The 17537-nt window shown below is 37.3% G+C and overlaps 1 protein-coding gene across 1 annotated transcript in view; it reads right to left on the bottom strand.

The window, feature by feature from the left end:
* GABRB3 (gamma-aminobutyric acid type A receptor subunit beta3) overlaps nt 1-17537 on the bottom strand; it is a 73004-nt gene that overhangs the window by 13837 nt on the left and 41630 nt on the right. Inside the window, exon 4 of the mRNA XM_039224345.1 lies at nt 1540-1692. Within this exon, the coding sequence (XP_039080276.1) occupies nt 1540-1692 (153 nt within the window). The remainder of the gene's footprint in view (nt 1-1539; nt 1693-17537) is intronic.

The raw sequence follows: 17537 nt of genomic DNA, 5'->3' as shown, positions 1-17537 counted from the left end.
AAGGAGCTATAGAATTTGCACCTCACTCCTATTGATGTCAGATAATTACAGTTCTTTGGTACTCATATTTCTCTAGTTATTTCAATAATGACAAATTCTCCAAGGCTGATTCACTGTGAAACTCATGAACCTTCAGCTTCAGATTTCCACTTGCATAAGCCTCTTCCAGGCTTGGGGAAGGGTCCTGGATATTTTATATTTGTCTATTTCATATTCTTTTTCTTAAAGAAAGACCTGAAAATGTATAAGCTAGCAGACATGCAAAATTTAGATCTAACCTTCCAAATTTATTGCAGGTCTGGCTTTTTCCAGGTGAAAAGAAGAGAAAACACTATAACAAAGAGTAATCTAATAACATTTTTAAAAAGGCAGAAAGCTACAGAAAAGACTGATGCTACAGGGTAACCTCTGCTGCTGTAGAAAATTCCTACAGGTTTTGGTTTTAGGGATTTTTTTTCATCATGCCTATCAAAAATACATAACACTTAATAGAGCACTTTTAGTTTTTTGATAGTTTCTACTTCTCAAAGTGTTTTTTTTTAATTCACCAAACACCTTTAGGAATAGCTACCTGATTTCCTATGTATTAATCTATTCATGATATAACTGTAAGTCACCTATCTGTCATTCTAAACCAGACATCTACATACACACACATACACACATTTTCCCAGGGGAAAAAGATGTCAATTAACTTGAAATTCTGGGAAAAGATGGTAAACAAAAACAGGAGGAAAGAGGGATAACTGGAGCCCTGAAATCTTATGGTTCTCTGTAAGCTAATTTACCAGCAAATGCATTGATAATTATTTTCCATCAATTTGTAAAAGTGTTGTTGATAATTTTACTTTCAGGAATTTAATTCAATCCTATCAGAGAAGGGATGGGCTGAATAATTGCTCTTCAGCCCTATACTCATCTAAAATGTGTTTAAATGATAAATAAACAAACAAACAAATATATAATATATATACTATTCTTTTAATAATCTAAAAATACACATATTATAGGAACCTATAAAATATCTTGTACATCAGCTAACAATCCAATTGCCAAATGACCAGTGGCCAGCACAGATCACTAGAGCTCTTGAGAATCACTCAGAATCTAATCACATATTTTAATGCTCATCAAATTGTGTAATTCCAATTACATGCTATAATATTTGACTATTTTTATGACTTAAAAAAGATGAATCCCCAATTAATCAAGTCTTTCTGGGCCACAGAACAATTTTGAACAGGGGATGTTAATCCTTGCTTTAAAATTAGTGTCAAAAATAGTTTTATTATGCAAATATTCGACAAGCATATTTTCCCTTTCATGGGCATGAAAATTCATATTTGAGCCTTATAATTAAATTAACACATCAAGGCAATCATGCCTGAAATTATTATTTCAAGATTAAAATAACTGTATGGGCAAGACTAGTGTCATGATGTCAAAAAATTGTAGTTGAACTATAGCCTTTGAACTTCCTTAATACTGTAATGACATGGTTACTTTACATTTTAGATATCATTTAAAAATAGCACATACCGAGGGCAACTCTAGCTGCAGATGCATCATAATTGATCCAGAAGGACACCCATGAGAGAATCGTAATTAGTATAGAGGGCATGTAAGTCTGGAGAATGAAGTATCCAATGTTTCTCTTCAACCGAAAGCTCAGTGAGAGCCGAGGATAGGCACCTATGATAAACAGACAAAGATTACACTGAAGAAAAGACATAACAGACAAAAAAGTTGGCTTTGACCTCTATTGGCCAACAGCATGCATTTGAAAAGCCTATGAACTGAGGGGTTTAATTGTATTTTATAGAAGAATTGGGAGGGGAGTGCATTTCAGCCTCTAAGAGAATGATGAGGATACTCTTCTAAAGCTAAGTGTTCAGCTGAGAACTATCCTTGGGAAAACTTTGGGGAAATTTTTAGCTTAGAATTCAGAATCATGCCAAGTATCTTGTTTATTATTTAATTAATGGCTGTTCCCTTCCTCTCCATTGTAAATAAGGGAAATTTTTCTCAGGTTTTATTGAAATGTCTTTTACCAGTTGTCCTTTCAGCCCATCTAGAGCAACACTGTGCATAGACATTGAATTACTGACCCTCAACTGAGGAAGCTCAGGGGTACTCTTGAGTGTTGGAGAGGCAGAGATGCAGGTCCAGTTTTACAGAAGGTGGCAGTATACACTGCAATGGTCTACTCTGACCACAGACAAGGCATTAAGGAGACGCTTAAAGAAGCACCTTGCCTCAGTGCTAATCTGATGTGTGCACCCCACTTAGTATACCTTTGGAACCCCACCATTACAGAATAAGAAAATAGTCCACTGATTATGCCACATTTAGTTTTATATTTGCCATCTTTATTTTATTTTGTTTTTCTTGGAGAAAACCAAGGGTAGACTCCATTTCCTTCTATCCACTTCAACCATCCACTTTATCAGTTCCAAATCTCCCTGATCTAGATTCTAACAAAGCTGCTGGAAGGTCAACCAGTGACAACCCAATGACCTTCTCTAATAATCAAGTTCCTTGCCTTTTTCCTTCCCACCCTCACTGATGGATGGTGCTCCTTTCCTGAGATTGCTGTACCTTGTTTCTCTTGACCTCCTTCTATTCTAAGATTGACAAGCTCCTATTCTACCACACTCAAATTTTCCAGACTTTATTCCATGTCTTCTTCAGTTTTTGTCCCTATATTCTTTTTTTTTTTTTTTTTTTTTTTTTTTTTAAGGGATTAAGATGGCCAAATGTCTCGAATTTATTTTAGGCCACATGTAAATGAGGTAGAACTTCTATTCTTTTTATTTTTGTTTTGTTTTATTTTTTTCTTAGTTTATTGTCAAGTTGGTTTCCATATAACACCCAATGCTCATCCCCACAAGTGCCCTCCTCTATGCCCATCACCACCCCCTTCCCCTCTCCCCCACCTCCACCAGCCCTCAGTTTGTTCTCAGCATTCAAGAGTCTCTCATGGTTTGCTTCCCTCTCTCTCTCCAACTATTTTCCCCTCCTCCTCCCCCATGGTCCTCCTTTAAGTTCCTCCTAATCCATGTATATGTGCAAACATATGGTATCTATCCTTCTCTGCCTGACTTATTTCGCTCAGCATAACACCCTCAAGTTCCATCCAGGTTGCTACACATGGCCAGATTTCATTCTTTCTCATTGCTATGTAGTATTCCATTGTATAGATGAACTACATTTTCTTGATCCATTCGTCAGTTGACAGACACTTAGGCTCTTTCCATGTTTTGGCTATTGGTGAGAGTGCTGCATTGGGGTACATGTGCCCTTATGCATCAGCACTCCTGTGTCCCTTGGGTAAATTCCCAACAATGCTATTGCTGGGTCATAGGGGAGTTCTATTGTTAATGTTTTGAGGAACCTCCACACTGTTTTCCAGAGGGGCTGCACCAGTATACATTCTTGAGCAGTCTGACTCACTCATATGACTATTAGTTTTATGTTGAAAATGAAAGATATTTATTTCCAGGCTCCTACTTTGGCATCAACCACATTTTCATCCAGAATTATAAATGAGAGGGGCGCCTGGGTGGCTTAGTCGGTTAAGCGTCCGACTTTCGCTTAGGTCATGATCTCACGTTCATGGGTTTGAGCCCCGCGTCGGGCTCTGTGCTGACTGCCAGCTCGGAGCCTGGAGCCTGTTTTAGTCTGTGACTCCCTCTCTCTGACCCTCCCCTGCTCACGCTGTCTCTCTCCCTCTCCTAGAAATAATAAATAAAAAAAAATGTTTAAAAAAAAAAAAAAATAAATGAGAAAAGAGGGAAAAGGAGATTTAGCACTTAAAGGCTGAGAATGTGGGAAATTTCCTCTGGTCATGTGTGTGTGTGTGTGTGTGTGTGTGTGTGTGTGTATGTGTGTGTTTATAATTTCTGTTACATAGCTCTGATCAAATGCATACATAATACTCTCATCAGAGCATAAACATTTTCATACTTATTTAAAACTATTTGTAAACACAATTTAAAAATCTTCCCAATTTTCCTTCAAATACATACATACAAATTTAGATTATTTCCATTTTTACAAAACTATAAATAATATTCTTTTAAAAAATTTTTATGTTTTATTTATTTTTGAGAGAGAGAGATCACGAGTGGGAGAAGGCCAGAGAGAGAGAATCGGAAAAAGGTTCCAGGCTCTGAGTGTCAGCACAAAGCCAGATGCGGAGCTCGAACCCACGAGCTGTGAGATCATGATCTGAGCTGAAGTCAGACGCTTAAACGACTGAGTCAGCCAGGTGCCCTGAAAACTATAAATAATATTCTTAAGAATCTTTCAGTAGAGTCCTTTTGCTGTATTTGATATATTTCCTTAGGATGAATATGCCAAGACAGGAATTCCTAGGTCACTGTTTAGGCTTTTGATACTTACTGCCAAATAACTGTGCCAAAAAATCATACCACTGTACACGTTATCTTATAGAACTGCCTATCTCACCTTGTAACCACGACAATGCTTCAAAACATTTCTTAAAAATAACTTTTGCTAATTTCTTTGGGAAAATTTTGTCCTTTCCAATTACTCTCCTTAATTTCATACTTCTTAAATGTTTGTTTTTCTTCTGTATTAAACTCATAAATGATCTGATTATACTATATTCACTTTTCTCATTTTTTTGTTCCATTTATTTATTTTTTTAACCTATTTATTTAAGTTCTTTTGACACTAATCCTTATTTGTACTCTCTGCAAGCATTTCTTCAGTTGTTTGTTTTAAAATATGTAATGGGTTATTTTTAAAACTTGATTTTAGTCTTAGATAAGTTCACAATAGAAATTTACCCACAAACATATTTTGAAGGTTGATAATTATTTCAGTGTTTAATATAAAGCATACATGCACATTGATTTTTGTTCCATAAGCAAACAATCCTCCCAACACCATCAATGGAATAAAGCTTCCCTTGACATAGATTTGATATACTCTATTATTGTTTTACATTACGTTTTATGTGTATGTGGATCCTTGATATGATGTGACATTGAACTGGGTCAAAGTCTCATTGTAGGCCTTGCCATCTCTAGATGCCCAGCCTTGTGCTCCATCCACACATTCCTGAAGTACAGTATGGACACTCGCTCTCAACCCATATCCAAAATCTTTTATGGCTCACTGCTTCCTATAAAGGCTCAAATATCATTTGGGAATTTTGTTTTCTCTACAATGTTTTCCTAAATTTACTCCAGTTTTATTTTCCACTATATCTTTTCATTAAGCATACCATTTTCTAGCTTAAAGAATGTCCTCACTACCTAAAAATAATTGTCCATATTTCCTACTTTAGTTGATTCACCCCCACTCCTTCCTCCTTATGGAATGTCTTTCCTTACCCACACTCCAAATCCTTGATCAAATGTCACATCCTCCATTAATCTTTTCTTCTTCTTTCCCCTAAGTGTTAAGTGATTACCTTTTTGAGTTATTTTCTTTTCAATACAATTATTATTATTTAACAAGGCAGGATCTTCCTTAGTAAGTTGTATAGTCCCGAAGGCAGAGTTTGTGGAGTGATGTATTTTTAATATAATACGATGCCTAGGTAAATGTCTAAACTATCATAGGTTATCAATAAATATATCTGTATGCATAAAAATGGGAGTATTTGGTATCTTTATGTGACTCTCAGCACGTGTAATATTCAAAACGTTCAACATCTTTATTGAATCTGTTTGAAATCCCATAGCAACTTTAATATCTTTATTGAAGTAACTTCATTGTTGGATCTTAGCTTGAAATTCCATGGCAATCTCAGGCTTTGCTTATCACTTGCATTTTGTGTTCTTGTTTCAGTTATGTGTCACTCTATCCACTATACTTGGAATGGTTTCTGTTTCATCAGGATAGGTTGGCTTATGTTGCAGTAACAAAAAGCACACCGATCTCTGTAGTTTACAAAAAATATTTTTCTTTCCTTGTGCTACATATTCACTTAGCTTTCTGTATCTGGGACACTGCTGGACATTGTGGTAGAAGTGCCACACATATTCCTTTCACACTTCCTTGTATAGAGCAAGTCCTACTGTCAACCATTTTGTCATTTTGTCTTTTCCCAGGATAGAGCAGCAAACACTTTTTGAATGATAAGGTAATCTACCTTATTCCCCAACTTTCTTTTTGCCAAGTCAACTTCCTTAATATTTTCCAAAGTACACCTTTTTCAGGGAAATTGTTCCCAACAGAGGCAAATATTGATACTTATACAATGAAGTATGATTGACACTGTTGGGAATACCTGCCTCCTGTAATAGGGAGGTCAATGGCATGAATGGTCAAATATTTGGAAAATCACTATAGACTTTGAGGAAAGGAATACTAATCTGATTCCAAAAATACCTTAATCTCTGGAAATTTGCCGAGATATAACAAAGAATTTAGAATAACAGAATTCATAACACAGAAATTAGATTTAAGGAATATGCCACTTTCTTATGTACTTGTTTAGTAAATACATTCTACTTATTGAAACCAAAGTGCTACTTTGAATAAAAAATGTTTTAGGTATTCATTATATGCCCCACACATTCCAGTCTCATAATCTCAGAAATGGGAATGGTGAAGGGAGCAGACAACAAATGAGTAAGAAGGGAGTCCAACTAGCTCCTAATCCATGTCAGAGAGAGACTCATATGGTCTGGCCCTGGTAAAACAGAGTGACATCCATGCTGGAGATACAAGCATATTCTAGAGCATGAGATTTGGTGATGTAGGAGAGTTTTCATAGCATCTGAACCAAGATACTACTCTTGGTTGAATACAATTATTTTCAGGCTGGGAAGCAGGCGATTATTAAGAGTAAAAGACTCACTAGGGTCAAATGAAGAAGAACCTTTCAACATGCCATGAGAAAGAGCCCTCAGAACATTAATAAACCCAAGAGTTCTCAGAGATATTAAGACCTGTTCTAGGCCAAGGCCTTCACCTTTGGATATGAGCCTTAAAGATCACATAAAAGTCTTTTTGTAGCTTTGTTAGATAAAGTCCTTACACTGCAGGGCGAATGGCATGATGTATGCTGTATCTATGGGAAAACTCCCCACATGATCATAGCTAGCAGTTAAAAAAGTTGAGAAGTAGTGAGTCAGCTACACCAAGACATACCCTTCAAAACAGTAATAGAAGCTTAAAAATTACAACAGAAAGGCACAGAACCCCTAAAGCCTGTGCGCCAATGCAGATGTGGTCAGGTTCCCAAGTAGATGCTGAGCCAACAGCCAGAGGAACAGTCCCTGAACACAAGTGCATTGTTCCAATTCAAGGCTTCCTTGGCAAAACTACCTATTGAAGATGCTGATCTCAACCCTTTCTCCCTAGATGCACTAAAAGTTATGCCAAAAACAAGGCTCTGGGTATTGAATCTAGCCTAAATTAATATTGCTTTCTATAGCATTAATATTGTTGAAGAATGCACGAAAAATGTCGACATAGAATATCGTGTCACCTTTGAGGAGGGAGAGAGCCACTCAACTGTGTCCATAAAGTAATAAGCTGATATTTTAGCAACTGTAGCAGAGCTGACTTAAACACATGTACGTCTCTCTCTTTAAGGTGGACACTGTGAAGGGCTCTCCCACCATTGCCTAAAAGCTTTGTGAGATCTCAGTGCTGCTCTTGAGGTATTTTTTAAATCACGCTGTCTCACTCATTTATAATCTACTTTTTCACTTTATAACACAACCTAAAATTGAAAATAGTGTTACTAATTTTCTGGCTCCATTACTAGTCACTTTAATTATTTTATGTTCAAAAATATCCATGAAACGCAGGACATATTTGAAATAGGAAAAAGAGAAAGAGGAAAAACAGAACTGGAACAAAAAAAAAAATGTTTTCAGATTGTTTCCATAGGCATGATTCTCTTTCTGATTCTCCAGAGTAAAACCATACTATTGTATCACATGACTCTGAAGCAAAGAGTGGTGGTGTCTAAGGGCTTAGGTTCAGCCTCATGACTTATTTGGAATATTCCTTTGGTAAACTGACTATCCGATCAAACCCTCAGTTTCCCTGTGTTGAAATAAGGCAAGGATATCACAGCAAAACAAAACAAAACAAAAGATAAGTTACACTCCATCAAAATTACAAACTATTAATCTGCGAAGGAAAACATCTGGTGAGACATGTTTGATAGGTCAGGAGTCCTTAAAGGAAAATGACTTCATAGTAAAAAGATAAGATAGCTAAGCTCTCATTTAGCACTGAGAGTAAGCTTGCTTACTGAGAGTAAGCTTGCTCTGGTCCCACAATAGCCACAATATGAAAGTAAACTAGATGTCCATTTGTAGATGAATGGATAAAGAAGACACACACACACACACACACACACACTCACACACGAATGTTACTCAGCCATAAGAAAGAATGAGATCTTGCCATTTATAACAACACGGATGGACATGGATGGTATTATGCTAAGTAAAATAAGTCAGCAAAAGACAAATACCATATGATTTCACTTATATGTGATATCTAAAAAAACGCAAATAAATGAGTAAAATAAACAAACATTGCAGAAACAGACCCATAAATACAGGGAAAAAACTGGTTGCCAGAGTTTGTTCCCTGTATTTATGGATCTTTGGAAATTATGGATTTTGAATGCCAGAAGATGTGTGGGGGATGGGCAAAATGGGTGAGGGGAGTGGGAGATACATTCTTCCAGTTATAGAATGAATAAATAATGGAGACAATAGGTACAGAATAGAGAACATATTCAATGGTATTGTAACAGTTGTATGGTGACAGCTGGTAGCTACAATTGTGAGCATAGAATAACATATAGATCTATGGAATCACTATGTTGTATACCTGAAATTAATATAACATTGCAAATCAACTATCTTTCAATAATTAAAAAAAAAGACAATAGCAAGTGTTGGTGAGGATGTGGAGAAATTAGAAACCTTCATGTACTGCTTGTGGAAATGTTGAATGGTGCCATTACTTTGGAAAGCAGTTTGATAGTTCTTCAAAAGGGTTAAATGTAGTTACTATATGATCCAAAAATTCGAATCCTAAGAACATGTCTAAGAGAAATGGAAACATATCTACAGAAAAACGAACATGACTATTCAGAGCAACCCTATTCTTAATAGCCCAGTGTTCATCAACTGACAAATGGTTAAACAAAATATGATATATTCATACAATGGAATGTTATTCCATAATACAAAGAAATGAAATGTTGATATGTGACATAACATGGATGAAACTTCAAAACATCATGTTAAGTCAAAGAAGCCAATTACAAAAGGACCATATAGTGTATGATTCCATTTTTATAAAATACACAGAAATAGAAATTATATTAGTGGTTGTCCAGGGCTGGGGGGTGGGGAAATGGGGAGTGTCTAATGGGTACAGGGTTTCTTTTTTGTTTTAATGTTTATTTTTGAGAGAAAGAGAAAGCAGTGGAGGGGCAGAGAGAGAGGAGACACAGAATGCAAAGCAGGCTCCAGGCTCTGAGCTGTCAGCACAGAGCCCGAAGAGATTCAAACTCACAGACCCTGAGATCATGACCTGAGCTGAAGTCGCACACTTAACTGACAGAGCCACCCGGGTGCCCCCAGGGTTTCTTTTTGAGTTGATGAAAATATTCTGAAATTGAATGCGGTCATGATTATATAACTCTGTAAATACACTAAAATCATGGAATTGTATAATTTAAATGGGTGAACTGTATGGTATCAAAATTATATTTTGATAATCTATTAGAAGAAAAAACAGAATACCTATTACATGTATTTTACTGGAAATTAAATGGCTTAATTATATTAAATAACAAATTTACTATCTGGCCCAAAATACACATTCAATAAATACAAGTTGCTTTTCCCTTTTCTTTTCTTCTTCGATGGTGCCTTCTGTATTCAGGATTCTATAATCTAAGAATTCAAAAAAAAAATGTACTGGTAGTTTTAAAAGTAAGTTCAAAAGGTAACAGTAGACAAGATTTTATTTATTTATTTATTTATTTATTTATTTATTTATTTATTTATTGTAAAGAAAGTGCTGGACAATGAATTCTGGAGAAATCTGGCTTCTGTGGCGAGACATGTTTGATAGGTCAGGAGCCCTTAAAGGAAAATGATTTCATGGTAACAAGATGAGATAGCTAAGCTTTCATTTAGCACTGAGAGTAAGCTTGCTCTGGTTCCACCATTTTGGACTGAAGACTTAGTATTTGTCTAGGCAGCTCAGGCAATTTGTCTCTTAGAATCCTTCTAATGAAAGTAAGTAGGAGGAATAAAAGAATGGGACTACGTCTCTAGAATTTAAGGTTAAATTATATTGTAAGTAGGATAAGGATGATAATTCCTTCTTTCAATGTTTTAAATAGTACTTTCTCTAGACCTCTAGTAAATGTTATTTATAGACTCAATGGACAATAAGTTGATCACAGGGCTTTAGTTTACTAAAGCATGGAGCTCACAAATGGACTTTACAGAAAATTAAGTGAATGTATTAACAGTGTGACATGATGACTTTAAAAATATTTGTAATCTGTCATAATTATGAATAAAAAGCAAAATAGTATTTTGAAAATTGATTTTTTGAAGAATAGAAAATTCACATATCTTAACAGATATGTTCACTATCATCATTTTGGTGTCCTTCTCTTTTTCTTTCTTCTAATCTTGGCAGAAGTATTTTGAAATAAAGTCAGAAGATAACAATCCAAATGTACCCCAGAAAAAAAGAATGGAAATAAAAACATGACATAATTAAAGAAGCTTGTTAAAAAATCTGTTTTTTCATATATCTAACAAAAATTTTAGTTTTTTAGCTCAAACAAAACTAAAAAGTTAGGAGTAAATTTCAGATTTGACAAAAACTGTATATTCCAAATGTTGTTGGTTAACAGAAAGTACATTCAACACCAATGCAGAAGATGAAGTCACAATCTTGTGATCTGTGCTCAGAGTGATATTTAAGAAACTCTTTGATTATTAAATATATCTAATGAAATAAATTTAATGTAATATTTCTTTTAACCTGATCCCCTTACTATCTGCTCTCCAAATGCTTTGGTAACATTTTCACAGTTTTTTATTGTTACAACCAGAGTCAAATCTCCTTTGAGCTTTTCACTTTCCTTTATTGAACACCATTCAGGGTAAGTGTTTCCACTACATAACATTATTGAAAAAAACCCAAAAATATATTTTCCAAAATGTGATTGCAAAATGCATACCATTTTTTCTTTTTTACTCTCATGTATTAATAGTCCAAACTAAGTAAGAATTAAATATTAAAACAACTGTTATTTTTTCTGAAAAAATAAAGATGAGTGGGAAAAAAACATGGTGTTTGAGTATTATAGGATAGGTAGCACTTCCACTGGAAACAACTAGAAGAAAATGGACAAAACTTAAATATATCTCCTTGAAGGCACTGGAGAAATAGCAAGCCAGTAAAAATCTGAGGCAAGGTCTGGGAGGAAAAAGAAACTGAGAGGTGAGCCACATTTCAGGTAGCTGAAATGTGACTTCCTAGAAAAGAAACATGAGAAGCTAAGTAGGACATCTGACAGATTCATGGACTAAATGAGCAGAAACTAAAGACAGAGAACATCAAGTGGAGAATCCAAAGAGCTTTGCCCAGGAAGTCAAGATAAACCAGAAGGATTAACCCTTGCACAAGGACTGAATCTGAACTCAACATCACCTGTCCTGGATTGCTAATGCCTTAGCTGCCTGACAGGGGTAAGCATACATTCTCTTTGAGGAAAGAAAATAGTGGGCACCTGGGGCACCTGGGTGGCTTAGTCGGTTAAGCGTCCGACTTTCGCTTAGGTCATGATCTCGCGGTTCGTGGGTTCGAGCCCCGCATCGGGCTCTGTGCTGACTGCCAGCTCAGAGCCTGGAGCCTGTTTCACTCTGTGACTCCCTCTCTCTCTGACCCTCCCCTGCTCATGCTGTCTCTCTCTCTCTCTCCTAGAAATAAATAAAACATTAAAAAAATTTAAAAAAAAACACAGAGCAAATCGCAGTGAAACTGTAAAAAGAAACAAACTCACGAATAGAATCAGAGATCTTTACCCACCTCTCTCAATAATTGATAGAACGAGCAGACATAAAATCAACCAGAATACTGAAAANGTTCTAGTAAGGAAAACAAACGATAAATAATTCATAAGCTTAAATAGGTCTAAAAAAACCAAACTCTTTGTAAAGCCAAATAGGCACGTTTTAGGATAAGGTTGTACACACAGCTTTTAAAAGTTTCTTTGGGGCTCCTGGGTGGCTTAGTCGGTTAAGCGTCCGACTTTCGCTTAGGTCATGATCTCGTGGTTCGTGGGTTCGAGCCCCGCATCGGGCTCTGTGCTGACTGCCAGCTCAGAGCCTGGAGCCTGTTTCACTCTGTGACTCCCTCTCTCTCTGACCCTCCCCTGCTCACGCTGTCTGTCTCTCTCTCTCCTAGAAATAAATAAAACATTTAAAAAAACAAACAAAAAAAAAAGAAAATAGTGGGCACCTGGGTGGCTCAGTCAGTTAAACAACTGACTTCCTCTCAGGTCATGATCTCCCGGTTTGTGAGTTAAAGCCCCACATTGGGCTCTGTGCTGACAGCTCAGAGCCTGGAGCCTGCTTCAGATTCTGTGTCTCCCCCTCTTTCTGCCCCTCCCCCACTCACACTCGCTTGCTCTCTCTCTCGCTCTCTCTCTCGATAAATAAACATTCAAAAATTTTTAAAAAAAATCATCGTAGATCTTGAATTATATCCACAATATCCCCATGGATAACAATAACTGATTAAACACAAATGGAGAGGAAATTTTTGGACAGAAAGGTAAGTCAGAAGAAAATTTCCAGAGTGAAGCAAGAAGAGAAAATAAAATGAAAAATTCAAAAAGGAGGGTGAGGTATATAGAAGATATAGTAAGAAGACTCAGTGCTGGAATTGTAAAACTGAAATTGAAACTGGAATCCTAGAAGAAAACCACACAGAGAGAGAATACAGCAAAAGCAGTGATTGCTAATGCTCCAAAGTGCTGAAAGGTCTCATGCCAAAGATTCAAGAAGATCTATAAATTCTAAGAAAATACTTACAAACAAAACCACATCTTGTACATCATATCAAAATCAAATTGGAAAAAATAATAAAAAATTCCTCGAAGGGAAAGAAAACCAGATTAATTTTAGAGCACCAATTAAACCAACAAGCATCTTCTCAATGTAAACAGTGGAAGCCAGAGACAACAAAATAATATCTTCAAATAGAAAAAAAAATTGCCAACCTAAATTTCTGGAGCCATCCTACAAGAATATATGATATAAGGTCATATACAGTTTTAAGAAGAAACTGGAAGAAATTTGTGGCCAGGAGACTCAGACTAAAGAAAATATTTTTCAAATGTTCTTTAGGCAAAAATCTAAACAAAACAAAATGAAACAAAACAAAAAACAAAAATATTTTTTAGGCAGAAGGAAGCATTCACAGATAGTGATTTGGAGATAAGAGAATGAATAACAAAGAAAAGAGGATATTTATAATTATATATAAGTGAACATATACTGCATATAAGAACAATAATATCAGATAAGGTTTTAAATATATGTAAAGTTATAATATATAATGACAGTAGCATATAAAAGTCAAATGAGGACATGCTGAGTTAAAATTCATGAAGACCACTGCAGTGTTTGGGAAGAGGTAAAAAGACCATCTCAGATAAATTATCAGAAGTAATAAATACTTTAGCAAGGCCATTTAATATGAAATAATTGTGTTCTTATATATATCAGCAACAAACAAAAAATAATGTTAAAACTTTTTATCATGTATAATCACATGAGAAATTATCAAACATCTTGAAAAGTTTAGCAAATATGTACAAGATTTCCATACAGAAGATCCTAAAATGTTACTACCACAAATAAAAGAAGACCTATGTAAATGGAGATAAAATATAGCAGAGGGGGCAAGATGGCAGAGAAGTAGGGAGCTCTGTACATTGCACTCGCCCCCATATCTTGCACGGAAAAGATCTGAAGCCATAGGAAACCTTACAGAACCCAAGAGATTGGGAGAAAAAGGACACAGAATCCACTGAGAAAGCCTAAAGTGAGTGCGAACAGGGGACGATAAAATCGGGCCTGGTTCAGAGAATCCAGGGACAGGGGCCATCCCCCTCTGCGGGAAGTGAGAGGGGAAAAAGAGAGTCTGAAGCAGCTCAAGACATGGTCCCTGTCGCTGGGAAACAGAAAAACCTCCGCTCGGGGCACAGAAGGACTGTGCACACTAAATCCCTGAGCACCAGGTCCCCGTGCACCAACTCGTCCCGGAGGGGCTGTGCGCTGACCACTTCTTTGTGCTCCTGGCTGACTAGACCCTTAGAGGAACTGTGCGCCTCTGCGCCATCATGCTCCTGGCTAGCCGGACTCCTGGAGGAGCTGCCCCAGCGCATACTGGGTCGCTGGGCTCCTGGCTGGCTGGAAATCTAGAGGGAAGGCGAAGAGCTTAAAAACTGGGAGATTAGCCTGCGAGTTCATGACTTGGGTGACAAGACACAGAGGGACCTGGTTTCTCTCTCTCCAGTGGACCCAGCGGGCCCCGCAGGCAAATTCCCGCCCACGCTCACCAACCCAACCCAGAGGAGAAGGCAGCAGTGATTCTGGCTCCACCCCCAGGGCTAGGCTAAAGGCTTGGAATTGCCCTGAGGGTATCACCTGCGAAGTTGGGTCTACTGCAATTTCAGCGGGGCGCATGGACTGGGATTTGGAAACTAGGTCTGGCCTATGTTGAAGAGCACAACCCACTTTGACTGCGCCCCCGGCCCGGGGAGTTTACACACCCAAAACAGCGAGGTGCAGCGCTTGGTTCAAGAAGGGACTGGAGGGCCACCACTCTTCTCCCCACAACCGCCAAGGCAGAACTCCCGCCTGAGGCAACCCATTGGATCACATCACGCCCATCCCTGCTTGAGAGCTGCCCTCCCCGTTCCCACCCCCCCAGCAATGACCTGATTAACTCTGGTCACCAGCTTGCTAAAACAGTCACATCTAGTCCATTCTGCAAATGTAAATTCTACACCTATGGACCCTTTAATCTCTTTCTCTCAGGAGTAATTAGACTATATAGTTTCTCTAGATAACACCAGTGTCCTCTCACCTATCCAACCATATTCCACCCTTTAGCTCTTTGAAAAAAGCTTCTTATCCCTTTGGCCTGTTCATTCTATTTCCAATTTTGCCTCATCCCCGCCCTCTCTTCTTTCTCTTTCTCTAAGCTCTTCACCATCACTGCATACACCCGGCAATTTAATTGTAGCTGGAAAATCCGGTTATATGCTTTAAACTGTTCTTTGTCCATTGGTTTTCTTCTTTTTTCCTTTTCTTTTCTTCTTTTTGACCTTTTTATGTATTTTAAAATTTTTCTATTATTCGCCATTCCTCCTCCGTCTTTTCTCTTAACTTTTTGGTTTTCCCTCTCGGTTTGCCTGTTAGTTGGATTTGTCTGTGCGTTTGTGTCCTCTGCTCCCTGTGTGTTTGTCAGTCTGTTTTAGTCTCCAGGACTACCTCAAGAAACAAGGCAAAGTACACATGGTGGAGAGTTCCAAATATCACTACGAGTAGGAAAATAAAATAACCAAGGTCTCAACAAGAGAGAACAAAAGATACCTCTCAAAAAACACTCTCCAAAAAGATAGGCCCTCGACAGTTAAAGAGTCTTCTTGGGTTCAGCAGCGCTCACGGGTGCAGAGAGCATAGCAAGTTTTTAAAACTAACAACAGACAGAGAGCTAACTAAAATGACGAAAAGAAAGAGCTCTCCTCCAAAGAAATTCCAAGAAGAACTAACAGCCAATGAACTGCTCAAAACAGATATAAGAAGCACAACTGAACAAGATTTTAGAACAATAATCATAAAATTAATAGGTGGGCTTGAAAAAAGCATAGGGGACATCAAAGAAACTATGGCTACAAGAAATACGGAAAATAACAATAGGCATGATGAATTGAAAAATGCGATAAATGAGATACATAATAAATTAGAGGCCTCCATTGCAAGGATTGAGGAGGCAGAAAGGAGAATAAGTGATTTAGAAGACACCATTATAGAAAAACAAGAAGCTGACAAAAAAAGAGACAAACTGATCCAGGAACATGAAAGAAGAATTTGAGACTCAGAGATATGGTCAAACGCAACAATATCTGTATCATAGGAATCCCAGAAGAGGAAGAGAGAGGGAAAGGTGCTGAAGGAGTCCTGGAACAAATTATAGCAGAGAACTTCCCGAACCTGGAGAAGGAAGTAAACGTTGAAATACAAGAGGCTCAGAGAACTCCCCTCAGACATAACTTGAATCGATCTTCTGCATGACATATCATAGTGAAAATGGCAAAATACAAGGACAAAGAGAGACTTTTGAAAGCAGCTAGGGAGAAAAGGTCCCTAACATACAAAGGGAAACCTATCAGAGTGGTGACAGACCTATCTACTGAAACTTGGCAGGCCAGAAAGGAGTAGCAGGAGATCTTCAATGTGAGGAACAGAAAAAAAATATGCAGCCAGGGATCCTCTCTCCAGCAACCTTGTCATTCAAAATAGAAGGAGAGATAAAAGTCTTTCCAAATAAACAGAAATTGAAAGCATTTGACACCACTAAGCCAGCCCTACAAGAAATCCTGAGGGGGATGCTCTGAAGGAAATGTTGCAAGGCACAAAGAAACCAGAGACACCACCACAAACATGAACCCTACAAAGGATACAAAGACTCTAAACCCACTTATTTCAATAATAACACTGAATGTAAATGGGCTGAATGATCCAATCAAAAGATATAGTGTAGCAGAATGGATAAAAAAACAAAATTCATCTATATGCTGTCTACAAGAAACTCATTTTAGACTGGAAGATACCTTCAGATAAAAAGTAAGGGGATGGAGAAATATATATCTTGCTACTGAAAATCAAAAGAAAGCCGGAGTAGCTATACTATAGCAGACAAAATGGACTTTAAATTAAAGACAATAACAAGAGATGAAGAAGGGCATTACATAATACTTACAGGGTCTATCCATCAGGAAGAAATAACAATCATAAACATCTATGCAGCGAATATGGGAGCACCTAAGTGTTTAAAACAATTAATCACAAACAGAATCAAGCTTATAGATAAGAATGTGCTAATAGCAGGGGACTTTAATACTCCACTTACAGCAATGGATAGGTCAACCAGACAGAATATCACTAAAGAAATGATGGATTTGAAAGACACATAAGACAAGATGGATCTGACGGATAATTTAGAAGTCTACATCCTGAAGCCAGGGAATTTACTTTCTTCTCGGGTGCGCATGGCACATTCTCCAAGACAGATCACATACTGGGACATAAAGCAGCCCTCAATAAATATAAAAGAATTGAGATCATACCATGCACACTCTCAGATATAATGCTTTGAAACTTGAAATCAATCATAGGAAGAAGTCTGGAAAACCTCCAAAAACATGGAGGTTAAAGAACACCCTACTAAAGAATGAATGGGCCAATCAGGCAATT

This window comes from Hyaena hyaena, unplaced genomic scaffold, assembly GCF_003009895.1.
Source record: "Hyaena hyaena isolate Hyena2069 unplaced genomic scaffold, ASM300989v1 scaffold_1623, whole genome shotgun sequence".
NCBI lineage: Eukaryota > Metazoa > Chordata > Mammalia > Carnivora > Hyaenidae > Hyaena > Hyaena hyaena.
The sequence above is the reverse complement of the archived record's forward strand: the minus strand, read 5'-3'. Positions and strand labels throughout refer to the sequence as shown.